At 43.5% G+C, this 24,980-nt stretch overlaps 4 protein-coding genes across 11 annotated transcripts in view; 2 read left to right on the top strand and 2 right to left on the bottom strand.

Moving 5' to 3' along the window:
* The first annotated feature begins 624 nt into the window (after positions 1-624).
* On the top strand, positions 625-3,664 carry LOC129815515 (peptidyl-prolyl cis-trans isomerase FKBP11-like). Its single transcript, XM_055869409.1, has 6 exons — positions 625-1,253; positions 1,474-1,536; positions 2,505-2,595; positions 2,963-2,996; positions 3,240-3,310; positions 3,461-3,664. The coding sequence occupies exons 1-6, from the start codon at positions 1,140-1,142 to the stop codon at positions 3,661-3,663; spliced, it is 576 nt and encodes a 191-aa protein (XP_055725384.1). The 5' UTR covers positions 625-1,139; the 3' UTR covers position 3,664.
* Positions 3,665-3,709: 45 nt separating this feature from the next.
* On the bottom strand, positions 3,710-10,485 carry ccdc65 (coiled-coil domain containing 65). 4 transcript variants are annotated; one of them, XM_055869405.1, is made up of 9 exons: positions 10,397-10,485; positions 9,214-9,446; positions 8,916-9,083; positions 8,513-8,682; positions 7,686-7,824; positions 6,676-6,873; positions 4,620-4,838; positions 4,304-4,456; positions 3,710-4,221 (listed from the first exon to the last, which is right to left on the bottom strand). In XM_055869405.1, exons 2-9 carry the CDS (start codon positions 9,358-9,360, stop codon positions 3,928-3,930), a joined length of 1,488 nt encoding a protein of 495 aa, XP_055725380.1. In that variant the 5' UTR covers positions 9,361-9,446; positions 10,397-10,485; the 3' UTR covers positions 3,710-3,927. The 4 variants fall into 4 exon arrangements, with proteins under 4 accessions (XP_055725380.1, XP_055725381.1, XP_055725382.1 ...); XM_055869406.1 differs by having other exon boundaries at positions 9,214-9,421; positions 10,397-10,478; XM_055869407.1 differs by lacking the exon at positions 10,397-10,485 and adding an exon at positions 9,727-9,895 and having other exon boundaries at positions 9,214-9,421.
* LOC129815514 (uncharacterized) overlaps positions 10,405-24,980 on the top strand; it is a 39,872-nt gene continuing 25,296 nt past the window's right edge. The window contains exons 1-3 of one of the 3 annotated variants that reach the window (XR_008753440.1): positions 11,015-11,106; positions 15,761-15,917; positions 16,468-16,589. Coding sequence is in view for 1 of the 3 variants with exons in the window: in XM_055869408.1 (XP_055725383.1) it covers positions 10,489-10,491; positions 15,761-15,917 (160 nt within the window). In the remaining 2 variants the exon portion in view is untranslated. Of the gene's footprint in view, positions 10,492-11,014; positions 11,107-15,760; positions 15,918-16,467; positions 16,590-24,980 lie in introns of those variants that run through there. The other 2 variants (XM_055869408.1, XR_008753441.1) reach the window with 2 other exon arrangements.
* Positions 16,588-24,410, bottom strand: LOC129815512 (zinc finger protein Eos-like). Of its 3 annotated transcripts, none has more exons than XM_055869400.1 (8): positions 24,043-24,408; positions 22,806-22,857; positions 22,569-22,709; positions 22,128-22,391; positions 21,768-21,935; positions 21,464-21,613; positions 21,192-21,323; positions 16,588-20,994 (listed from the first exon to the last, which is right to left on the bottom strand). In XM_055869400.1, exons 2-8 carry the CDS (start codon positions 22,840-22,842, stop codon positions 20,180-20,182), a joined length of 1,707 nt encoding a protein of 568 aa, XP_055725375.1. In that variant the 5' UTR covers positions 22,843-22,857; positions 24,043-24,408; the 3' UTR covers positions 16,588-20,179. The 3 variants fall into 3 exon arrangements, with proteins under 3 accessions (XP_055725375.1, XP_055725376.1, XP_055725377.1); XM_055869401.1 differs by having other exon boundaries at positions 22,569-22,667; positions 24,043-24,407; XM_055869402.1 differs by lacking the exon at positions 21,768-21,935 and having other exon boundaries at positions 24,043-24,410.

Genomic DNA, 24,980 nt, shown 5'->3' on the forward strand with positions numbered 1-24,980 from the left:
CATCTCTCTAGACCAACCAGGAGTTTAGATTACTGGACAATACCATATTAGGAACTGTTTCAGTGTAGAATTGAAGGGGACACAGGATGGAGCTGCTCTACCCAACAACCAGATGTGGAGAAGGAAAACGCCAAGGGGCTTGGACAAGTTTGGGGGCCCACAAAGGAGGAGCAAGAGTATTACCCATGCTAAACCTCTACTATGATAGGCCAAATGGACAAGTTGAGAATAAAATTGTCATAGTATCAAACTACTATTTGGAGTACATTCCACAGTTCTCTGATCTACCCTGCGCGGAGATCCAGTGAACCCGTACATACGAAAATTGCATTTACCATTTATATTAAAATACTTAACATATATATTCGGTGACTATGAAACACATTTTGTCCTGATGCCAGATTTGAACTGACGCAAATCTCTTTTAGTCTTGCAATTCATATGATATTGTACGACCGCTACAACATTGGTTGGTCAATGTAATGTAACATATCACACTAAATGGAGGTGCTAGATTTTTTTGGTAAAATATACGTTTTGCTCTGAGACCATGTTGCACTGGGGAGTGCCAATATGGCGGACCGATGGCTTCAAAGCCTCAATGGTCAACCATAACATTAACAATCTAGGGTTTATATATTCGTAATTGAGTCCAGCTGGCACACAGGTCAGTACAGACGGTGGTGACTTATGTGAGGTATGGAAAGTAAACAAGAAAATAGGCTATAGCGCGAATCAGATACAGCACAACGGACAGCAACCATGGGAACCCCTGAATCTGAGGTTTCAGCTCGCGATGAAAGTAGTCTGGTCCTAGGCAGGTTGAAAGGACATATCCGAACTGCTGGGGCTTTTATCATACTCACAACTGCCCTCAACCGACACAAAGAATGTAACTGCACTGTTGCCCATCAGCAAGGGACTTCTGGGTTGCTGGCGGAATGTTTAAGGCGGGCACTTCGGCGACCCAGGTGTTTTAGGACAACGTCCGCGGTTCGGCTGCCCTGTTATCGCAATAGCCTAATATAACAACACACCAGGCTTAACCGGCGTCTAGCCTGCTTTACCTTGGATAGTCAATCGTAGGCGCTTGCTTCACTGAAGTTAGTTGGGTAGTTTTCCAAAAGGTCGGATTTACAATGAAAGCCAAGACTGGGGTCATCCTAGTCATGCTCGCTGCTTTCGTTTATGTTGCAGCACAGGATACTGAAGCCGAGCAAAATGTTGTGGAAGAGTTATTGGTGGAAACCTTGGTGAGTTCTGTCTATTTTCTCGAAAGCAGCGATAGGAAAGTGGCGACGCTTGCACTAGCCGAATACAATGCATTGCAACATTCAGACCAAATTGAAACAATGTAGGCCTATCAGCTTGTTATTGTTAACATTGTTAATGTATCGCTTATTTGTGTAATAAAACGATGTATTTTATTTATTTGGAATGCAAATTACTTAATTTGATTCCCCCCTTCATAAGGTGAAACCCGAAACTTGCTCTATAATGTCAGAAATGGGAGACACGCTACAAATCCACTATACGGTAAGAAAAACATGTAAATTAATAGCCTAACTAATATTTTCAAAGGTAGGCTAGGCACCGCCCTGTTTGACATCAGACCTAGCCTACATGCTTAGAGACATGTCGATTTTTATTAAATCTGGTCAAGTGTTCTCTGCAATTGAAGTAAGTGGTGCAGATTCATTGCACCTCGATACATTTTACTCGATATGATGTTGCCTATGTGGCACGGTGTAAAGCAGCAAGTTCGTTTTTCACTAAAGACTGGGAAATTCGTGTGCCAATCATATTGTCAAATAAAAGCAACTTTCAGTTTTGCATTCCACTTAGTTTGTAATCATATCTGTGATGGCAAGTAAATTGCGTGTTTTACCCCATGTGCAATGGACACGTTTTTCGCGTGCCAAACATTCTACTCGGTAGTGTGATGGGGAAGATACAACACGTCAGCACTCCTGCTCATTACCAGATTTCTATAACATGTGGTTTTGATAAGTAAAATGCCTGACCAGGCGTTGTAAGATCTGTCATGCCTCAGCAATGTCTGAGCAGGAGAACATGACCAAACCAGAAAGGATGAGGCATAACTGGGCCTAAAATCTGTCTTCAGCAGTAGGTTGCGTTTTCTAATCTTAACCACACTGCTAACCTTAAATTAAAAGCACATTTTGTTTTCATTTTTATGATAAAGCCATTTGACTGTGGCTGTTAACTAGTGAAAACCGTTGTGGGTTGTTCACAGGAGTGTCTGCCATCTCATTGCCTAGAATGGTCCCACGTGACTTCATTGACACAACGAGGTCATTGCTTCAACCAGTGTGCCCAGTGCAGCCACTCCTGTAAAGAACATTAAACAGTCTGTCAAGTGTTTCACATTTTAATGTGACTTGAATGGGATATGCATCTTAACCTTCCATTTAGATTAGAATCAGCTTGCGCGCAAAATCTCTTAACATGCACCTACCATATTGTTCCAATGCTCTGAACAGGGTAAACTGCTGGCAGATGGCAAGGTGATTGACTCATCACTGTCCCGGGACCCCCTTGTTGTTGTGCTGGGAAAGAGGACCGTTATCCCTGGTAAAATCACAACCATTCAAAAAGACAGTTTTAGACAATATATTGGTCACACAAAACAGGAACACTAGCTTAAGTTAACAGTATTATAAACTGGGTAGTTCTAGCCCTGAGTGCTGATTGCCTGACAGACCGTATACCACGGGTATGACAACATTTATTTTTACTGTTCTAATTACGTTGGTAACCAGTTTATAACAATAATGCACCTGGGGGGTTTGTGGCATGTGGGCTGTATCCAGCCCTTAGTGGTATATTGGCCATATACCACACCCCCTCGTGCCTTATTGTTTAAATATACCTTCAAATATAGCTCACACTTGCAGTGTTTGTTATTGCATCATTCACTGTGATACTGTATCTCCAACAGGTCTGGAACAGAGCTTGGTAGGCGTTTGTGAAGGGTATGTAAACGGTCACGGTCTGCCAATACAACATTTTGAAGTGGACTACATTCATTTAGAACCACTTCCACTAGGAATTCAATATGACTTGGCTAAGCAAGGACAATTAGTTTCAAATATAGATATTACCACTATGGGAAGCAATCAAAGATCCTGTCTCAAATTACTTTGGTAAAATATCACAAATAGTGGATAACATGAAAATCTATGAGAATAACCTTGTTCTGTCTTATGGTCCTCTAGACAAAAAATCAAGACCACTATTCCACCACACCTTGCCTATGGAAAGCGAGGATACCCTCCCACCATCCCAGGTACTTATACACACAATAAATATGGCAATAAATATCTCGCCTTGATAACTGTCTAGCTAGTCCAGCACCTTTTCAAAGGTCTGGCTGAGCACAGCAACACACAACTCAGTAGTTGATCCTCTCTCACTCTTCTTCCCTCTGTCCTGTTAGCTGATGCTGCTCTAGAGTTTGAAGTGGAGGTGATGTCACTGATCCAGGCAACCCCATGGCAGAAGATGGTGAATGATGTCTTCCCCCTAGTATGTCTGGGCCTTGTTCCCACTCTGCTGGGCATGGTGGGCCTCTACCTCTATAACAAGGCAAATGCCCAGCGGCCAGGCAAGAAGAAGGCCAAGAAGAGCAAGAATAAATAAAGGAAACTCAGAACTATTTAAATAATAAAATGTAAAAACAACAAGGTAATGTTGTTATTATCGGATAGAATAGTCCTCTTTTATTTGATGGATATTGTAAGACACCTGGTAGAAAGAAGTTACACACAAATAGAATAAGGAATTGAGTTCTGTCAGAAGAGTGCATTCTGGCAGTTAAGTTATTTACTCCTAGTCAGTGTACAACTTAAGCCCCTTTTGAAGTTAATCTAGGAGTGATGGTGTGATCTGAGCCTGTTATTGTGTCTACAGCGTGCGCTGCACAACATGTGCTGCCTCAATGACAGTGTGGCGCTTGCGTTGGGCGTCAGCAGTGGGTTGAACGGCGAGGGTGGGCTGTGACACCATCAGCAGGGGGTTGCGATGGCGGAGGATCTCGTCGCTAACAGAGATGCCATCCAGGTACTGGCGCAGTAAGATCCGCAGTTGCTGGTTCTCCTGGGTCAGAGCTCCTCTCTCCCGTTCCAAACACAGCCGCTCCAGCAGAACCTTGTTATAACGCTGCCAGAACCGCTCCAGAACCAGGTAGTCCAGCATGGCCTGAGCACAAGGGTTACAAATGAGAAGTAAAGTGGGAGTCAAAGATCAGATCAGTGTGTGTATAACACAGTACTACCAATACCTGTGCCAGCTCCTCAGATGGAGGCTCCAGAGCATTAGCTCTCTCCTGGCTCTCTTCCTCAGCAGTGAGAGATGAGATGTAGAAGGGCAGGACTTTCTCATGTTCTGTCTCCAGTTTACGACACATCTCAGCCAGACGCAGCAGCCTCTCCCCCTGATCCACAACATCACAGGACAGGGTGTGAGAATTCATAGGAAGTGAATGTCAGTCAGTACACATGCATAAGTGTGCTGTCTATGTATGCATGTCAAAGCGTGTGTATGTTTGGCTGCTAATCATACGTACTGTATGTGTCCACATGCATTAACGTTAGCACCTTAGTGATGATGCCCTGTAGGTTCTTGGCAGCGGCGTTGCTGTGCACGGTGAGGTTGGTGAGCTGGTTCCTCTCGGCAGCACGGGCACGGCTCAGCTGGGCTTTGAGGTGGCGAGCCTGCAGGGTCACCTCCTCCCTGGCCGCCCTCAGGCCCCGTGCTGCCCCCTCACTCTCCTTCTGGCTGGAGTTCAGCCTAGAGCGCAGAGCAGAGATGGAGTCCTGGAGGGGAGACACACAAATACAGTGGGAAATGAGCACTCATGCTGACATACACAGCTGGCATGCATGAATACTGTATTCAAATAAAGTTAATAATACAATCACATAACAAATGAGCAATATAAGCATTCTATTTTCATATGGTAGATTGTTGCACAGAATAGTCCTCTTGACCCTGTATTCTACATAGGAGGAATTCAGACCCGAGTTACGTGCCTGTAAATGGAGCTTAATTCCCTTTTTATGCATTTTTCTCTGCGTATTTTGACCTTGATCTTAAGTATGGGGAAACGCATGTGACCGCCAGATATTCGTTTGGGGAGGTGATCACAGAAATGGAGGTGTGCCAGAGGTGTGTATACAGATTCGTCTATTCTGACCTTGACTTAATTCCCTCATAATTCCACCACCTTTACTCACGAGGAAACCATGAATAAGGTCAAGTAACCCGTCGGTTCCAAGTGGAAAAACATCTACTTTATTTTTTACCCGATAGTAATAACGCCATTCTCCACGCACTGTAATTTATAAATTGATAAAGAGCTAGGTAAATGAGTAATCCGTTTGGATAAGGGGATTGTAAATATAAATAACAATTGTTTTAGATTTATTTTAATTTATGATCGCTGGAGACAAATTTGAAATCAGTAATATGGCTGCAAACTGAAAAGCTTATCAACATGACAGGTATTTATGCCCCTTTCCCACAGTGAAGTACGAAATGTTGTGCCGCTATGCATAATTTAAATCGTATGGCCTTATAACTTTTAAGGATACATTTTGGAGATGCAAAGCCGAGCAGAATGACAGTCATGCCAAATTGTACCTTTGTGCACTCTAGAATGTTTTAATCATATTCCCCAACTTTTCCTGTTTCCTACAATTTTCTATTGGTAGCGACCATAAGTAATAACCACACATTTATTTAACTGCCAATTTAGGGTTAATTCCCTTCATATCATTCCATTGTTTGATTTTGAAGACCTTTATTTGTTTCCTCTGTAAACGCTGTCCTGTCCATGTGGTTGTTGCGGAGGGTCGCTAGCAGAAGTAAATAATTATTATTTACAAATTGTCCAATATTTTGGGGCATGTAGCCTATTTGAATCATTATGGAACGCAGATAAAATGTGGCAGTTTAAACCTGGAGCCTGGCGCACGGTTCACGACAACTGGACTGTTGTCATCACAGTTCCATCATCAGTGAGGATTAAGGTAGATTTATATTACACTTTTCTCCCCTTCCAATATTTCATGGATTGAACTGAATATGGCAACTTTCAGGATGAACCAAACCTATGTATTTTTGATTAATCAATATACGTTGTGCATAAAGGCACTCCAAACCATTTTTAAAAATGTATTAATTAGGTAGATACATAAATACTTTCCTAAACCTAAATAATCAACAGATTTTTAAATCTACTAAATGGAAACTAATATGATTAACATATTTTGCTGGCTTTCTTCAATGATCTCTAATACTCAGAACCCGTTCTCTCGATATATTCTAGTGAGTCTTGAGAAAATTATAATTAAAAGGTACACTGTATTTAACGGGATGGTTTTTGATAAATGTACTGAAAACCCTATTAAATGAAAACTCCATGAGAAAATCTGTTGGCCAACAAGTGGGAGGGTTTTCAGCAGTTTAATTAAATGTATTCAGTGCGGATATTGGAGGCACACCTAAAGAGTTTGTTGCACACCCGCATACTGTAAGTCTGAATACCAAATACTGAGAAGTGTTTCAATCAAAACATGTTAAAAAGGCATAGATTTCCTAAGTCTGAATCAGCCCCCATTGGAAAAGTAGTCTCTGTAGCCCTACACTGACCTGCATCTTCTGCAGCCTCCTCATCTGCGTGTCGATCTCCTGGGCACTGCGCTGGTCGCGGGTTCTCAACGACTCAAAGGCGATGTGACGGTCCTCTGTAGCCTCATTGTAGTTGCGTAGGGCCTGTTGGAACTGACGCCACAGGCCCTCCACCGTCCCCTCTAACTGGATCCTCAACGCATGTTTCTCCTCTATGTTCTAATGGGAGAGGGAAAGGAGATCCCAGATCACAGACAGGTAATGTAAGCCAACACACAATAGCCAGCAGCATACCACCCTGCATACCACTGCTGGCTTGCTTCTGAAGCTAAGCAGGGTTGGTCCTGGTCAGTCCCTGGATGGGAGACCAGATGCTGCTGGGAAGTGGTGTTTCCTCTGGTCTAAAAAGTATCCCAATGCCCCAGAGCAGTGATTGGGGACACTGCCCTGTGTAGGGTGCCGTCTTTTGGATGGGACGTTAAACGGGTGTCCTGACTCTCTGAGGTCATTAAAGATCCCATGGCACTTATTGTAAGAATAGGGGTGTTAACCCTGGTGTCCTGGCTAAATTCCCAATCTGGCCCTCAAACCATCACGGTCACCTAATAATCCCCAGTTTACAATTGGCTCTTTCATCCCCCTCCTCTCACCTGTTGCTGTAAATGAGAATGTGTTCTCAGTCAACTTGCTTGGTAAAATAACCGATAAAAAAAATCCCCTAACAGCTGGTTCATTAAGGTTAAAGGGATATTTTGGCAATGAGGCCCTTTATCTACTTCCCCAAATGATGAACTCGTGGATACCATTTTTATGTCTGTCCAGTATGAAGGAAGTTAGAGGTAGTTTTGCAAGCCAATGCTAACTTGCATTAGCCCAATGGCTGGAAGTCTATGGGTATCTGCTAGCATGCTAAAGAGGAGAAATTATCCTAGACCAATTGTGAGGATCTGCAAATGGAGAGAGGGGAAATGAAAGAGGCCCACCAGAGGGAATAACAACTCTGATGCTGGTTGTCTGAGCCAGACCCCTACCCTGTTCTTGATGTCGTCTCTGGTGCTCTGGTAGTCCTGGCGAGCCTCCCCGTCTACCTCCATGTAGAACTGCTCCATGGCAAAGGTCACATCCTCCAGGTAAGCACACTCCTGCTGGTGCTGGGACAGGATCTGCTCCCTGGGAAACACACACACGTTTAAGTAATTTAGCAGACACTCTTATCCAGAGTGATTTATAGTTAGTGCATTCATCTTAAGACAGCTAGGTGAGACAACCACATATCTTAGTACAATTTTCCACAATAAAGAAGCTATCAACAAAGTCAGTACTAGTAGGAAAAAGTCAAGTGCGAGTGTTAGTTCACGAAAGGCAAAGTTTTTATTTCTTTGAAGGGGGGGGGTGCTGTGGAATTATTTAAGATACACACTCTCTCACACACACTATCACACACAACAGGAGGCTGCTGAGGGGAGGGCTACTCATAACAATGGCTGGAATGGTGTGTAATGGCTGGAATGGAAAGAATGGAATGGTATCAAACACATGGAAATGATGTGTTCCACACCATTCCATTCACTCCGTTACATCCATTACTATGAGCCCGTCCTCCCCAATTAAGGTGCCGCCGGTCACCTGTGACACACACACAGCTGTCAATTCACATACAACACAGAGCATCACTATCTAGTAATTATCAAACTTGCATCAAGGTTAGAAAAGCTTTTCAATTAAATAGTTTAGTGCAGCATAATTCAGTTATATTAATTGTTGTGCAGAACTGTGTATAGTGTCTCTGTCTGTCTATTAGAGAACTGGACGGATAGGTCTATCTGTCATGGTGTGTGTGAGAAGGTTTTACACACACCTCTCAGAATTGAATTCGTAGCTCAGTCCCTCCAGGCCGCTGTTCCACTGCTGCTCCAGGGATGCCAGCCTACCCTTCTGCAGGGCCAGCAGACAGTCCACACACTCCAGGTGAGAGCGCAGGGCCTGGGCTGACTGCTGCTCTGCCTCACTCAGGTCACACACCAAACACTACAGCAGAGAGAAAGAGATATAGACTGTCACACCACAGGCGGCCGGTGATACCTACATTTGGGAAGACGTAATGGCTGGAACAGAATTCATGGAATGGTTTCGAAGACATCAAGCACATGGTTTCCATGTGTTTGATACCACTCCATTCCAGCCATTATTATGAGCCGTCCTCCCCTCAGCAGCCTTCTGAGTTTCTCACAGATGCTTGTGGAAATAAATAAATACCTAACCTTGATGACACTGTCCTTCCGGTCCAGCACCCTCTCAAAGGTCTGGCTGAGCACAGCAATGTCACTGCGCAGTTCAGCTGCCCGTGTCTGGCGGAGAACTGCTCGCCACTGCTGCGTCAACTTGTGCAGGTTCACTGCACTGTTGCGCTCCTCCTTCTGCAGCTTATCCTGGTTGCATTACGGGTAGAGATGATGGGGACAGTACTTAGAGGTCATGCAAGGACATTGAGAATAGAATAGGCTTAACAAGTTTCATCAGGCTGTGTGACTTTTCATTGGGTTACATTCTTGAACGTACCTTGAGAAATTGAGTTAGCATGTCTTCCTTCCTTTTGGCCATCTCGTCCTCTGCCTGGGCCCTCTGCTGCAAGTACAAGAGTCTCTCTTCCTCCGTCATCCCTGCCTGCTTCCCTGCTCCCCCCTTTTTTGCACCCTTCTTTGGCATGGTTCCTCTCTCAAGCTCCTCCTGGGGTGCTGTTTTGGTGTCACTCGGCCCACTTCGCTCTCTTCATTCAGAATGGGAAGCCAAGACTTAAGAGGTAAGACAGACATACTTAAAAAAAAAAGAGCAACCCACACAAAACAGCCTAAACATTTAATTAACATCAAGTTGGTTGTCATTGTCCAATAACCAAGCAAACGCATAGTAAAAAACTCATGACCAATGCCTAGCCTCCTAGCTAATTAACCATTCATTCTATGACGCAATTTCGCACTGCCATATGGTCTTGTCCAGAGCCTGCCATGTCCATGCAGTTTACAAACAACCCGTAATTGTATTTGCGACAACAAACATGATGCGATGTCTTACCTGTGTGAATTCTAGAGATATGATAGCGGGATCTCCACAAAATGAGTTTGTGTTTGGTCTCCTAGCAACATTCTAGGAGTTAAACCCACCCAGGGGGCGCGCCAGACTGCACATACCGCGCCGCCAATGTGCCAAAAATAAAGTGCTAGGAAAAATGCTATGCATCGACAAAGGAATCATTATCAATGAATGAACAATATCATAAAATGAATTAATTTAGTAACTTGTGATAATGTGCAAAGTAGGTTTATCAATACCCAGTTGCAGAAACGATGTATTATGCAAATAAAGTAAGCGTAATGCGAATTAACATAATGGCAAATGTGCCCTTTCTTGGGAGACATTTCTCGCTGTCCAGGACAGACAGGAAAACGTAGACGCATGCTTTTATTCACTAGCAAATTGAAATAATTTACAATTAGCATTGAAAGAAAACTATTGGAATGCCGAAGCGAAGCGTCAGTCAATTTGTAACATCAACAGAGAAACTTCGATTGTACAAACAAATGTTTGTAAATTGCGGATTAATGGAAATGACGTCTATTACTAGCAAAAATGCCACATATCCTTCCGCAGAAAAGTAGTATTGTTATTTTGTTGAACTAAAATAAGTAAACGTTTGATTTATTTGATAGCATAATTATGCAAACTATATATTAAAAACAAATACCTATGAGTGCTTTCTGTGTCGTTTACAACATTCAGGGTTGCTAGAGAGATATAATTCGGTCGGCACCCATCCCTCAGGTCCTCCTGTTCAAAATGGTGAGTGCTTTGCTGAACTGTCCATGATTTTGCAAACGAATAAACTTTCTAAAACTCTCATTGTTGTGAAATGTACGGTCGGCACCCATGCTTCCGGTCCAGTTCGTTTATATTCTGATGCAGAAAAAAAATGGAATTCGCCTTATTCTGGAACGTCACAGCGAGTTCGTTGCAATTGTGTTTCTATTTCCGGCAACATTCGCGTGACGCTAGCGCATGCAAAAGTGGTACTTTCCGTTGAGAGCTTGAAAATTTTACACTGACAGAATCGCACAAAATCTTAATCGATCACCCTGACAATCATTATATGTTCATTACGAGGCTGTCACAATTGGATGAAGGAGGCAGTTTTTACAACAGCAATGTTTTGAACACCAACCGCTACATCGATCTGTGGAGTCCCATACGACCTCCATCCACCTCCTAAAAACACAGTCTTTGCGGCTCTGGCTCAAAGCGTTTAATCTAAAGAAACCACCAAAACGTCCCTTTGTATGCTCCTACCACTTCTTTAACAATAAGCCTACAGTGGAGCATCCACAGAAAAATGGCTTGGCTACGATACTCCACTCGTGAAGACGCGTCGGGCGTTGGTCAGGCAGTCATCAGTGACAGGTAAGCCAAACGCTTGAGCAGTTTGCATGCTCTCATTTTGTGTCTCCCTCTTGCTCTTGTAACTAAGCAGTCTCATAATAGCACAATTTATTTTCTCTACAACTCAATAAAAAAAAGACATACTTAATTATTATGATTATTACATATTATTAGGAGCATCCATGCAGTATGGTGTTTTGTTATTAATTGTCCATTGACTTGTTTAACAAGCCATACGGATTTCTTAACAGATGACACAACAGGTTCAAGTTTTCCCCAAATTGAAAATGGGGAATGGCCAACACGAATAGAAAGAATGGATATGCCTTCAGAGATGCCCAAACCCAATGGGAAGACCCATCTCTAAGTGATCACAACTACAGCTCAGGTGATCATGTAAAGCCCATTACCTGTGAGGCAGGGACACAGTGCCCAGCATCACCTCTCTACAAAACCCTGCTGAGCAATGAAGCACTCTTGAAGCACTCTGACCAACTTGCCCTCCAAATACACCTCTGCTGTCTTCAATCAAGATCTCAGCGATCACTGCCTCATGGCCTGTATCCGCTACGGGTCCGCGGTCAAACGACCACCCCTCATCACTGTCAAATGCTCCCTAAAACACTTCTGCGAGCAGGCCTTTCTAATTGACCTGGCCCGGGTTTCCTGGAAGGATTATTGACCTCATCCCGTCAGTTGAGGATGCCTGGTCATTCTTTAAAAGTAACTTCCTCACCATCTTAGATAAGCATGCCCCGTTCAAAAAACTCAGAACTAAGAACAGATATAGCCCTTGGTTCACTCCAGACCTGACTGCCCTCGACCAGCACAAAAACATCCTGTGGCGGACTGCAATAGCATCGAATAGTCCCCGCGATATGCAACTGTTCAGGGAAGTCAGGAACCAATACACGCAGTCAGTCAGGAAAGCAAAGGCTAGCTTTTTCAAGCAGAAATTTGCATCCTGTAGCTCTAACTCCAAAAAGTTCTGGGACACTGTAAAGTCCATGGAGAACAAGAGCACCTCCTCCCAGCTGCCCACTGCACTGAGGCTAGGTAACACGGTCACCACCGATAAATCCATGATAATCGAAAACTTCAACAAGCATTTCTCAACGGCTGGCCATGCCTTCCACCTGGCTACTCCAGCCTCGGCCAACAGCTCCCCCCCCCCGCAGCTACTCGCCCAAGCGTCCCCAGCTTCTCCTTTACCCAAATGTAGATAGCAGATGTCCTGAAAGAGCTGCAAAACCTGGACCCAGACAAATCAGCTGGGCTTGACAATCTAGACCCTCTATTTCTGAAACTATCCGCCGCCATTGTCGCACCCCCTATTACCAGCCTGTTCAACCTGTCTTTCATATCGTCTGAGATCCCCAAGGATTGGAAAGCTGCCGCGGTCATCCCCCTCTTCAAAGGGGGAGACACCCTGGACCCAAACTGTTACAGACCTATATCCATCCTGCCCTGCCTATCTAAGGTCTTCGAAAGCCAAGTTAATAAACAGATCACTGACCATCTCGAATCCAACCGTACCTTCTCCGCTGTGCAATCCGGTTTCCGAGCCGGTCACGGGTGCACCTCAGCCCCGCTCAAGGTACTAAACGATATCATAACCGCCATTGATAAAAGACAGTACTGTGCAGCCGTCTTCATCGACCTGGCCAAGGCTTTCGACTCTGTCAATCACCATATTCTTATCGGCAGACTCAGTAGCCTCGGTTTTTTTGATGACTGCCTTGCCTGGTTCACCAACTACTTTGCAGACAGAGTTCAGTGTGTCAAATCGGATGGCATGTTGTCCGGTCCTCTGGTAGTCTCTATGGGGGTACCACAGGGTTCAATTCTCGGGCAGACTCTTTTCTCTGTATATGTCAATGATGTTGCTTTTGCTGCGGGCGATTCCCTGATCCACCTCTACGTAGATGACACCATTCTGTATGCTTCTGGCCCTTCCTTGGACACTGTGCTATCTAACCTCCAAACGAGCTTCAATGCCATACAACACTCTTTCCGTGGCCTCCAACTGCTCTTAAACGCTAGTAAAACCAAATGCATGCTTTTCAACCGTTCGCCTGCACCCGCCCGCCCGACTAGCATCACCACCCTGGACGGTTCCGACCTAGAATATGTGGACATCTATAAATACTTAGGTGTCTGGCTAGACTGTAAACTCTCCTTCCAGACTCATATTAAACATCTCCAATCCAAAATCAAATCAAGAATCGGCTTTCTATTTCGCAACAAAGCCTCCTTCACTCACGCCGCCAAACTCACCCTAGTAAAACTGACTATCCTACCGATCCTCGACTTCGGCGATGTCATCTACAAAATAGCTTCCAATACTCAGCAAACTAGATGCAGTTTATCATAGTGCCATCCGTTTTGTTACTTAAACACCTTATACCACCCACCACTGCGACCTGTATGCTCTAGTCGGCTGGCCCTCGCGACATATTCGTCGCCAGACCCACTGGCTCCAGGTCATCTATAAGTCCATGCTAGGTAAAGCTCCGCCTTATCTCAGTTCACTGGTCCCGATAACAGCACCCACCCGTAGCACACGCTCCAGCAGGTATATCTCACTGATCATCACAAAAGCCAACACCTCATTTGGCCACCTTTCCTTCCAGTTCTCTGCTGCCTGTGACTGGAACGAATTGCAAAAATCGCTGAAGTTGGAGACTTTTATTTCCCTCACCAACTTTAAACATCTGCTATCTGAGCAGCTAACCGATCGCTGCAGCTGTACATAGTCGATCTGTAAACAGCCCACCCAATTTACCTACCTCATCCCCTTACTGTTTTTATTTATTTACTTTTCTGCTCTTTTGCACACCAGTATCTCTACTTGCTCATGATCATCTGATGATTTATCACTCCAGTGTTAATCTGCTAAATTGTAATTATTCGCTCCTATGGCCTATTTATTGCCTTTTGCACACAATGTATATAGACTCATTTTGGGTTTTTTCCTACTGTGTTATTGACTTGTTTATCGTTTACTCCATGTGTAACTCTGTGTTGTTGTCTGTTCACACTGCTATGCTTTATCTTGGTCAGGTCGCAGTTGTAAATGAGAACTTGTTCTCAACTAGCCTACCTGGTTAAATAAAGGTGGGGGAAAAAAAATTAAAACTCTGTTGACTGCGTACAGGCTTGTCTCTTGCTGCCCTTTCTACCCTCCTGGTGGAACATCTTCTACCCTTCTACAAAGGCAGCTTTCAATTAGACCTGACAGACCAACTTCTGATGAAGCTGAAGCTCAATTTGCTGCAGCAGTACCTAGCAGAAAAGTTTGGTGTTTCCCAGAGTATTGTCAGTTGAGTGAATAGTTATTGGATTAACATGATGGAAGAGAGTCTGAGGGAGTACATTCCATGGTTGCCAAGGGAGACCATCCGTGCTACAATGCCACAATGTTTTAAGGACCACTATCAAGGAACAACCTCGATTATCGACTGCTCAGAAATTGCTTTACAGAATGCAAGAATCTGGATTCAAGTGGGGAGTCATTCAACCATTACTACACCCAGAACACTATCAAGTACCTGGTGGTCATTGCACCTTGTGGTCTGGTGATGTTCATTTCTTCAGCATATGGAGGTAGATGTAGCAACAAATATATAACGTTGGATTCTAGGTTCCTGGAGAACCTCTGTCCAGATGAGGTCATGGCTGACCGAGGCTTCACAATCCGTGATCTGGTATATGAGAGGAAGGTCAAATGAACAATTCCAGCCTTCACAAAAAGAGGCGCACAGCTGTCAGTGGAGGACACCACATGTACAAGGTTGATAGCCAACATGAGGGTTAATGTGGAACACGTAATTCAAAGGCTCAAACGGTTTAGAATCATCTCACAGACAGTGCCAATCAACCTCTCATCTAAAATGGACATAATACTTTGAATCTGTGCTGCCCTGTGTAACCTGTGTGGTGATATCATTCATGAAGATGCTGAATCAACTGACCAGTCAAATGCAATTCACAGGGTCGATTTCCCAATATGAATTAAAGTTGTCTAAAGTTACTTAAATACATTTCAATTCATTATATAACAACTCAACTGAATTATTTGTTTTACATACTCATTAATATTAATAAAAAAACAAAGCCATAAAAATAATTTCCACAGTACTGTGACTGTTGATGCATTAAGTCGGGCTTTTTAATTGAATATTGTATAACTGTGGACCAGCTAGCTAATTAGATTGCTAATTTGCCGGTACGGTATGTACGATAGTTGGTTAGCTAGTTTCTTGCACATTCTGGCAAAGACCACTGCACTAATAGGAAACTCTTAGGCAACATTTATAAACATTTTCTCTTTTTGTATGCTGAATAAGGCTTAAGTTGAGGCAACTGAACTTGAGCCTGCTTGAAACATGGGTTTTGTTTTGGTTGACCAAGAGTCGGGAAATCGCAGGCTGGTTGTTTGTATGCACTGTATGTTTGTGCTTAACAAATTATTCGACCTATATTAATTATACTGAAATTACTAACGCAGCATTTGTGACGTTTTTAGATCAGTTGATTGAGCCTTGATAATGGGAGTAGCTAATTGGCTGAAATGAACCTACACAAAGGACTGGAGTTGAGGAACACTTGTGAATAACTCGACAGTGAGCCTCTGCTGATGTTTCAAGACATTCATTATGCCTTTGTTTTATAGACTAAGAAGAGACGGAACTGCGGTCGTGCCAAGAAGGGCTGTGGGCATGTGCAGCCCATCCTCTGCACAAGAACAAGGCCATATAAAAAGTTTGTCATCAGGAACATTGTTGAGGCTGCTGCCATCAAGGATATCTCAGAGGCTAGCGTGTTTGAATGTGAGTAGATTGTTGAATGGTCTGAGGGTAACTAGTCATGTGATGCTAGCATTGAATGGCACTGGAGCATGTATTTTGCTTGATTAGATCCACCAGATCCTTGGTTTATTACACTTCATACTCAAACATCCTTTATTCCGGCAAGCCTGTTTTGCCCAAGCTCTATGTGAAACTGCACTACTGCGTGAACTTGAGCGATCATGAGTGTCGAACTCATTCCATGGAGGGCTGAGTATGTGCTAGTTTTCTTTATTTCCTTTCAATTTGTCCAATTAAGACCTAGACAACCAGGTGAGGGGAGTTCCTAAATAATCAGTGACCGTAATGGGTCAATCAAGTACAAAGGAGGAGCGAAAACCCACAAATACTGCCCTCCATGGAATGAGTTTGACACCTGTGGCCTGCACAAATCCTCATGTCTGGGTTATCTGCTTGGATTGAGAGAATCCTCAGTCAAATACAGAAACTGACATTTCCATTCTTGCTTTTCCTCTAACGTTGGCTGTGATTGTGGAATACGGTTCTGATGGAATGTGTTCTCTTTCTACAGGGTGGCCCACCCAGAGTTCCTCCACAGCCCATGTAAAACAGATTGATTTGAATATATTTTTCACTTGCAAAACATTTATATACATCTTTATAAATATGAATGTCTTATCATTGTAGAAAATATTAGCCAGTCAAGTATTTATTTGGAATACTCTCCTTCAATACAGTACAAAATTTACAGTAGTTTAATCTTGATACACAAATACTTAATTACATTATGGTACATGAAAAAAGTCTCTGCAGTTAAAGCGAATCCACACCATTCACAGGGGCAGGAGTAAAGGTAACAGAGCAGATAGTCAAGTCAAAGGGAACACAAACACAGTGCAATCAAGAAACCTTGAAAAGGAAAGGAACGTTGAAACGAGGGCAAAAACAAGCACACATCAGTAACAAAATATTTTTCTCTGAAGCTGGGGTGCCTTAAGGGGAAATACAAAATAAGCTTTACTCATTTGTCCTTTAGATTTTTGTGAAAACTTTTAAGGTTTAGCAGACCACATTGTTACCACATGCACCAGGTTTTAAAAGCATAATGGCAATCCAGTGTAGTACACCAAAGAATAAAATCCAGGATCACCTCCTTTACTTTTTTTCAAGGATTTGCTTAACTTCTGGTCAAAATGGATTTCATGTAAGAGAAACTGCACTGCTCACTGCCAGGGCAAGTATGAGACATCCTGTCCTATTATCCTTGTCTGGTTAGGTTAACAGAATTGGCATTTTAACACTTACCAAAGCCCAGACATCTCTGCTAGTATTTCAGTTGACAAGCTCTTTAATATAGCTCTGTTAGAACAAGCCATCTATCTACTCTGGGACAGACAGAATTAATTCTTATAAAGACCCGTAATATCATGCCATCTCAAACCTCGATCTTTGACAGTTAATGTCCATTATTGTGTACATGCCATTTGGTTTACAGAACAAACTGTTTTTGCATCATAACACAGTTGAGTAAAGTCGCAGGCACATTTGTAAATGGAAGCTATTGTGAGATGAGTCAGAAGCTAGAGTTTTGTGCTGTGCCATCAGCCTGATTTGTGGAATGACAAGGTCATGTGTATGTAGCTAAGTGTCAGATTGGTGACTGATGTGAAACAGCTATAATTAACACTCGTTAAAGTTTTTCTCCCCCCTAATATCTGTTACATACATTTGTTACTTCTTATTGAGATTGACCCTGGACCAAGTGTTCTGTCCTCAAATCTATGTTGAGCCAACATCCTCAAACAGTGAACCTCAGGGAGTAAGGCACAATAGACCGATTTTTAAAGAGAAACAACAGATCTGGAGAGATCCTGCCCTTCGAATTAGTGTGAAACGATGCACAACTTCCACATCAGTTCAATAATTAAACAATTTTTTATTTACATTCTAAATATCTACTTTGAAGAGTAATTACATATCCGTTCACAAGGCAAACAGCAGTACAGATTAACATTAATGCAACTATGCCCTGTAATTCAGCACAATGTAAGTGCTATGAAATAGTTCAAGATCTTTTCTTGTACTCCACTTCAAAGCCACATTCCTTCTTTTTGTAAAATGTATTAAAATATCAAATAGTGAAGATACAGAGCTGTCGCTGTCAAAACATAAAATTAACCACCCAAAAAAATAAACATTCACCAAACCTTAATCCCCCCCAGAGGCAATTATGAGGTAAAGTTTCATTTATTTTAATAAGAAATCCCACGGCAGATTTTCCAGTCTGTCATACTTCATCTGTGTCATAAGTAGGGCTAGTAGTTTTGCTTGACCATAGAAAACTCTGGGGCCCTAATCAAGAGCTATAAACCCCACAGGCTTCCAAGTTCTTTCACTGTGAAGACCAAGAGATTAGGTAAACGAGTAAGGCAACTGCCAAAACCAATCAGGACCTAACTGACCCCTTACCCTCAGTCTCCTAATCTCTCAATGTAAGTGCTTTTTTTAAATTCACAAGTGAGCATTCATCAAGTTACTTTGAGCAAAGCATTGTTGTGGAAAATAAAATACAAACTATACATCTTGGTAGTCAAAGTTGACCAAAGGGATCTAAATGAGTCATGATTCCAAGGAAAATGTTTACCAACATCAATGCTCTATAAAAACAAGTCCAATGAGAAAAAATGAAAATCATTGAACAAGAATAAGCATTTCAATGTCACTTCCGAAGAACTACGTTCTCAATCTCAACCACCGAGGATAACCACACACTACTAATTTATGCCTTAGCAGCAGGTAACAATCTTGTGGACATGTACTTATCAACTGAATATCTTTTACATGCCCGAGTGCTTTTTTTAAACATGTTTATTTCCTTTTTGGACGATGTAATACAATTTACATCAACATGATTAGGCTACTTAAGAAATGAGTGACTGTGCCAATCAAAGTGACTAGTGAAGGGCAATCTAGAATTCAGCATGGGCAGGCTACTTAGCAGGCGCAGACAGGATATTTGATGTTATATTGTCAAAAGAACTACATCTTCTCATCCATAAAGATATATGTTGGCAAAACATGGCTGTTAATACATGTCCCCCAGGTCAACGTCATGAAAGGCACAGCACAATGAATATACAATTGTTTTAGGTCTCACTTGTAAATAAAAATCATATTTAGGTTTGTTTTGTAGTACACAAAGCAGTGGGATATCAAGGACCTAAAATTGCCAAAAATCTTTTCCCTGCCCTTTGTTGACATCAACTCCAAAATAGTGGCAGTGGCTCTTCTTTTGTGGAATGAGTTTTAAAAACGTTTTATTTCTTTCAACATGCTGCACAGAGGAAGGTGCAGGCCATAAGTGTAATCTTCTATAAAATTGTTCAATATAAATGATCTCGGCAGGTATCTCAGTGCAACAAAAACAATTAAAGGAAACAAACATACTGCACCCCATTCTACGACATGCACACTGCTAAAAGCCTAAAACTCTCATTTAACTTAACTTCCAAAATAACAAACATACACACCTATACACAAACTGAAATTGGAAAGTGCACTCCTCATTGAGGCCAACCCCTCAAATCTCTTCTGAACATTTATCTTGGGATCCTGGGCCTGGTCTGCACTGCAACTTATTAAAATAAATGACCAACCGTAATATATACCATCTACACACAATCTTAAACAACACTGTCTGCCACACACCTAGTCCCTGGGGGTGTTACGGAATGGAATAGATCTGTTAAGTGCTTTTCAAATAGAGCTTTGACAAATTCCAAGGAAGCCTGACTGTTCTTATCTTGGTTAAAATATTGATTAAAGTGCAGTAGACGAAACAACTCAATGTCACATAAATCACATTGTTTAGATGGTAGCATCGCTGTTTTGCGCACCCAGTTTTTACCAGGATAAGAGAGGAAAGGTAGACCACAGCAGAGAAAGGCACTTTTGAGGATTTAAAAAAAGTGCATTCACTCCATTTACTTCAGAATAAAATCTATTTTAAAGTGCATTTTCTCATTAAGAATTCATGCATTTTGAAAAGTGCAGTCAGAGTGGTGAGGATTCTCTTTACTTTTTTAAAAGTGATGCAATTGACCTAATGTGCCTATTTGAAGTCGAGGTTTATGTGATAACAGTATCAATGCCTTTGCACAAATAATTTACTAAAAGCAGTTTCGTACTACCCCCTATTGTGATGCAGACCGAACCCAAGCAGGCCCTTCTCTCAGAGTAAAAAACAAACAAAACCTAAGTACAGAGGCCCACCCAGCCATCCCTCACCCTAGCAGGTGCTCCCCGCGGACAATGTGCGAGGAGAACTCGTAGCGGTCCTGGCTGCGATGGCCACAGATGTTGCACTCAAAGGGCTGGCGGAAGCCGTGGCAGCCCATGTGGATGGTGAACATGACGTGGTCCAGGAAGAGCACGCGGCAGTGCTCGCAGCGGAAGGAGCGCAACACGTGCCCCTCTCCGTCCACCACCCGAAACACCTCCCTGGGGGTGGGGGAGCCTGGGGCCGGGGGGATGGCAGAGTTGCCATCCTCTTCCCTCTCCCTGGCGTGGCTTGGGCTGTGTCTGTCACTACCCCTGTGGTGCAGTAGGGGGGGTGGGTGGTGGTTGGAGTGGAGGTGGTGATTGTTGTTGTGGAGAGGCAGGGCAGGTACCACATTGCTTAACACTTCGTCCGGCATGCTCTCAGTGTCTGTGGAGTCCTGGCAAACGTTGCTAGGCGAAGGGGCGTGGCTGCGGCCAAGAGGTAGGTCCTCGTGACCCTCTGCAGCCTCCCTGCCCCCCACTCCTGTGGACCCTAGGCCAGCCCCGGCCCCCATGCAGTCCAGCCTCGGCGGCGCTATGGGGGTGTGAGCCGAGCTGATGACTGGCCGGAGCTCTGACAGGCAGGAGGGGTGAGGGGGTGGCAGCCATATGGGTCGGAGGCCTTCAGATCCACCAGCTCCTGGCACCCCCAGGTAGCCTCCTCCCAGGACGGTGTAGTGTGGCTGGTCCAGACCGTGGTGTGTCTCCCCGTCCTTGTCAAAGGTGGCGCTGAGCTCGTAAGGCGTGTCAGCTAGACTGTGGCGCATGTGCTTCTGTCCTGCAGGGCAGATAGAAGGCAGGGAATCACACTGTACCACAACTCAGAGAAACTAGTGATGTGAAGGTAGGTATTATTATTTTTTTAAACAGACACCTGATCTCATCAATGATGTTGTACCCTTTGTGTTACCTGTGTGTGTGTGAGTGGTGCCTTTGCTCACCCCACCCCTTTACACATTGCAATTAAGTGCTGACCTACAAATTTCTGTGGTGTGGATCTCTTGCGTTTGGTGATGCTGTTGGCCAGCCGATCGATGAACGTAATCTTGTCTGAGGAAGGTTGCAGCAGGGTGTCAGGCATGAACTCCAGGTCCCTCAGCTCCTCTACTATAGAAGACATGATCACACCGTAGATAAAAGCAGTAACATGCAGTGTTTGTGTATGTATGAATGTGATTTAAATGTCAAAGTTATCAAGGCTCTATAGGTTGCTCTGTGTGCGTGTGTGAGAGTTTGTTCGCCTCTACCTTGAGTGTGAGCACTGGCTGGCTTCTGTGTCTCCAGGCTCTGCAGGTAGCTGTGGCAGCATTCGCGGTGCTCTTCCAGGGTGCTCTGCTGCTTGTAGCTGCGTCCACAGTAACTACACTTATAAGGCTTTCCCACTGTGGGAGACGACACTGGGGACAAAGTCAACATACCGTAAATACAGTACATACAGAATGTGTGTGTGTGTGTGTACTTTGCTCAAGAACTGACAGGCTCAACTCAGACCCTCTTTTCTTCACCCAAGTGTGTGCAATAATGTGTGTACAGTATGTGTATCCCTCTCACCCGAGTGAGTGCGGACGTGGCCGGTGAGAGCGTCCCGTCTGCGGCATGCATAGCTGCAGAAGGGACATTTAAAGGGCTTCTCCCCTGAGTGCAGCTTAATGTGACGCAGCAGGTTCCCCTTCTGGGTAAAGGAGGCCCCACACTGATTGCACTGGAATGGCCGCTCACCTGGAGGAGGCACATACCAGTTTACACACCCCGACCCCGTACAAACCAAATTTCAAACCAGTTTGAGTAATTTGAAATCAGTTTCACTCCCAGTCACGTGCCCAAATCACAATTTCATCCTGGTTTCGGGGCAGATCTGCTCCGCAAACTAATCTTATAAAGGACTAATCACTCAATTAATTGGTCAGTCACCTGTGTGGCTGCGTTTGTGCACCATGAGGACATTGGGCCCAATGCAGATCATCCCACAGACGTCACACTTGAGTTTCCCATTGGGCAGCCGGATGGCACCTCCTGGTGACATGGGCTCCGGACTGGCCAGCTCCCTGTAGCCACCTCCTGCCTCTCCTCCCTGCTCAGAATCCCCCTCCTCCACCTTGTCCCCTTTCTCATCCTCTGGCCCTGTGCCACGGCCCACCTCCTCATCACTGTACAGTTCCACTTTGATGGAGTTAGCTGGAGAGAGACAGTGAATAGACCAGGAGAGGGACATATGATGAGAGCAGAGACACGGCTGTGCTTGCTAAAGTTGAATAAAAACATCTGAGCCACAAAACCAACCACCATACTCTCCCTTGGGAATAATAAAGTTCACTATTTCTACAACAAAGGAATTGACTAATTGGAACTGACCACTAAGAGAACGGCTGGGGGAAGTGTGCTGGCTGTTGGGGGTGCTCACTGTGCGGCCTCCCATGGCCCCTGAAAACTCCCTCGAAGAGTCTCCACTGCCTGCAGTCCACACACACAGACAGACACACACACCACACAGGCCTACTGACAGTCCATTCAGTCATCTCAATAATGTCACCACCATAAGGTCAGTAAGTCAGCTAATACAAAGGACTGTCCATGCCCTGCCCTCCATACCTGACATGTAGGGATGGCCATTGCTGTCGTCATCCATTCTAACACCAGCTAACTGAAGGGAAAAAACAAACAGGTAGAGAAGAGCCTCTAAATTATCACAGTTGTTCTTCTGTACACACATTCACAGTTCCAGGAAATGCATAGTAGATGAAAGTTCCTGAAGTGCAACTGGCCCTCATTGAGCCAAGCCCAGCAATTTCAGGGGACATGAAATGAAGCTAGATACAATGGCCTTTTGTTGAACACTTAGCTATCAATTTCTTCAAGACTGTGGACTAGGCCTATACTGTCTGTAATTTAGTTGATAGAGCTAGATTGCAATACAAGCAAATATGCTACCAGCCAAGTATATAACAAATAATGACTAACTGGGAAAAACCAAGATACATTTGGCTAAGTTTATGTACAGAAGAAAGTCACTAACACTCAGTCAATGTGTATCGAAATATCTAGTTAGCTACTTTACTTGTTTACAGTGTGACAGCCTAAAAAGCTAGCTACTTTTATAGATACATTGGTTATGCAGGTTATTATAACCACAAAACAGACTATATTCGTGCTTGGTAACGTTACTGTACATAGTTAGCTAACGTTACCTAGCTAGTTGTTCACTTTGGTGGGGGTTGTAAACTGCACTACGTTAGCAAAAATTATATTTGGTTAGCACAGATGAAAGGGTTAGCTAGCTAGTTATGATATTTGACGTTAGTCAGGTGGCTCATTTAGTTGGCTAGTTTGTTAACACATGCTAGCTAACTGAGCTCAGCGACCACTAGCTAGCTGTCTGGCCAGCCTGCCAACTGATAAAGTTGTTAACGAACGTTACTACGGTAACTAGCCAATTGCTTTCAGATACCTAACGTTGGCTAGCTAGCTACCGGAGTCAGAAAGACCGACAGTGACAGTTCGATATAACAAAAACAAAATAGTAAAGAACATAAAATATGACTCTTAATGATGCCTAGCTAAATCATATCGATTGCAAACATTGTAGATACAAGTGTTTACTCTCAATTACACGTTTTAGCATGTCTGGCTGGCTAGTTATATTAATAATGTTCTTAAGCGGTTGCTATGGTACCCACCGCCCAGAAACATTCACTATGGCTACAACTTATCAGTTGGCTAGCCTATCTGGCTGATGGCATCGGCAGCTACACACTTAATTAAAAGCATTTAAACAAACCGTCTGTAGAGACAGTATCTACACAAATCTTTTTTTGAAAATCTTCCGTACCTGTCACGATAGGCCTCGATTCTGTGATTTTATTTTTCTGGTTCTCCGCTTGTTTTCTCTTGCGGCGACAGCATCTCCCGGCAGCATTTACCTCAAATTCTAAACAATTTCCGGGATACAGACCGGATTAATCCAACTCCCTTGGATTCTCAACAACAGAATGTCGTGTATCGAGTTTGTGGCTCCGCTAAGGACTGCCATCTTCCCCCACTGACCCACGTGTTGCACATTAAATGTCACATAGGACCTAGTACCTACATAGTCCAGTTTTTTCATTCAGAGGAAAAGATGATCGTTTTTTATTCCCTGTAGGCTGTCTTTCTTTCATGCAATGATTTGTTGCACACTCGTGGCAATTCCCTTTTCACCAGTGTTGTATTTTTACTTAACTAGGCTGCCCTTGTATTCATCAAAGATAGTTTAATTTAGGCTGCAGCCCACTAGAAGTATAATTTTTGTTCCCTAAAGATTTTGATGAGTGGATGATTTATGAAAATCAAGTGGTTGGGAAGAAGAAGTGTAGTACAATCGTTTGAAGGATAAAATATCAATCATAAGACTGCGAAAGAGTCGGGTACAGTCACTGATCATGTCTAATAATGCAGATTGACTTCAGACATTTATACTGACCTCGGTGAAAAACAAGCTCAATCACATATTTGTATTCCTAAAACTAGAACTTTGGCAGTGGTAGTAATGTTAAAGACAGTATACGAAACAGTTTAGATCGGCTGTTTACTTATCTGCCACAGGGTGGCACTACTGCTGTACAGTGTGTGTGTGTGTGTGTGTGTGTGTGTGTGTGTGTGTGTGTGTGTGTGTGTGTGTGTGTGTGTGTGTGTGTGTGTGTTTCTGTGTCCAAAAGAGAAAATGTGATTACATGGTACATCCAAATAAGGCCATGTAGAGCCTGAGAACGATCAGAATAGGTTTCCGTT

Source organism: Salvelinus fontinalis, chromosome 18, assembly GCF_029448725.1.
Source record: "Salvelinus fontinalis isolate EN_2023a chromosome 18, ASM2944872v1, whole genome shotgun sequence".
Lineage (NCBI taxonomy): Eukaryota > Metazoa > Chordata > Actinopteri > Salmoniformes > Salmonidae > Salvelinus > Salvelinus fontinalis.

Coding starts and splice junctions, on each gene's coding strand:
- LOC129815515 (XM_055869409.1), top strand. CDS start 1,140: ATGAAAGCCAAGACTGGGGTCATCCTAGTCATGCTCGCTGCTTTCGTT. Junction 1,254..1,473: donor AGTTATTGGTGGAAACCTTG/GTGAGTTCTGTC, acceptor CCCCTTCATAAG/GTGAAACCCGAAACTTGCTC. Junction 2,596..2,962: donor AAAGAGGACCGTTATCCCTG/GTAAAATCACAA, acceptor TATCTCCAACAG/GTCTGGAACAGAGCTTGGTA.
- ccdc65 (XM_055869405.1), bottom strand. CDS start 9,360: ATGCCAAAGAAGGGTGCAAAAAAGGGGGGAGCAGGGAAGCAGGCAGGG. Junction 6,874..7,685: donor GAGACGACATCAAGAACAGG/GTAGGGGTCTGG, acceptor CTCTCCCATTAG/AACATAGAGGAGAAACATGC. Junction 4,222..4,303: donor CATCTGAGGAGCTGGCACAG/GTATTGGTAGTA, acceptor CCTTGTGCTCAG/GCCATGCTGGACTACCTGGT.
- LOC129815512 (XM_055869400.1), bottom strand. CDS start 22,842: ATGGATGACGACAGCAATGGCCATCCCTACATGTCAG. Junction 22,392..22,568: donor CCCCAGCCGTTCTCTTAGTG/GTCAGTTCCAAT, acceptor GTCTCTCTCCAG/CTAACTCCATCAAAGTGGAA. Junction 20,995..21,191: donor CACACCACAGAAATTTGTAG/GTCAGCACTTAA, acceptor TCTGCCCTGCAG/GACAGAAGCACATGCGCCAC.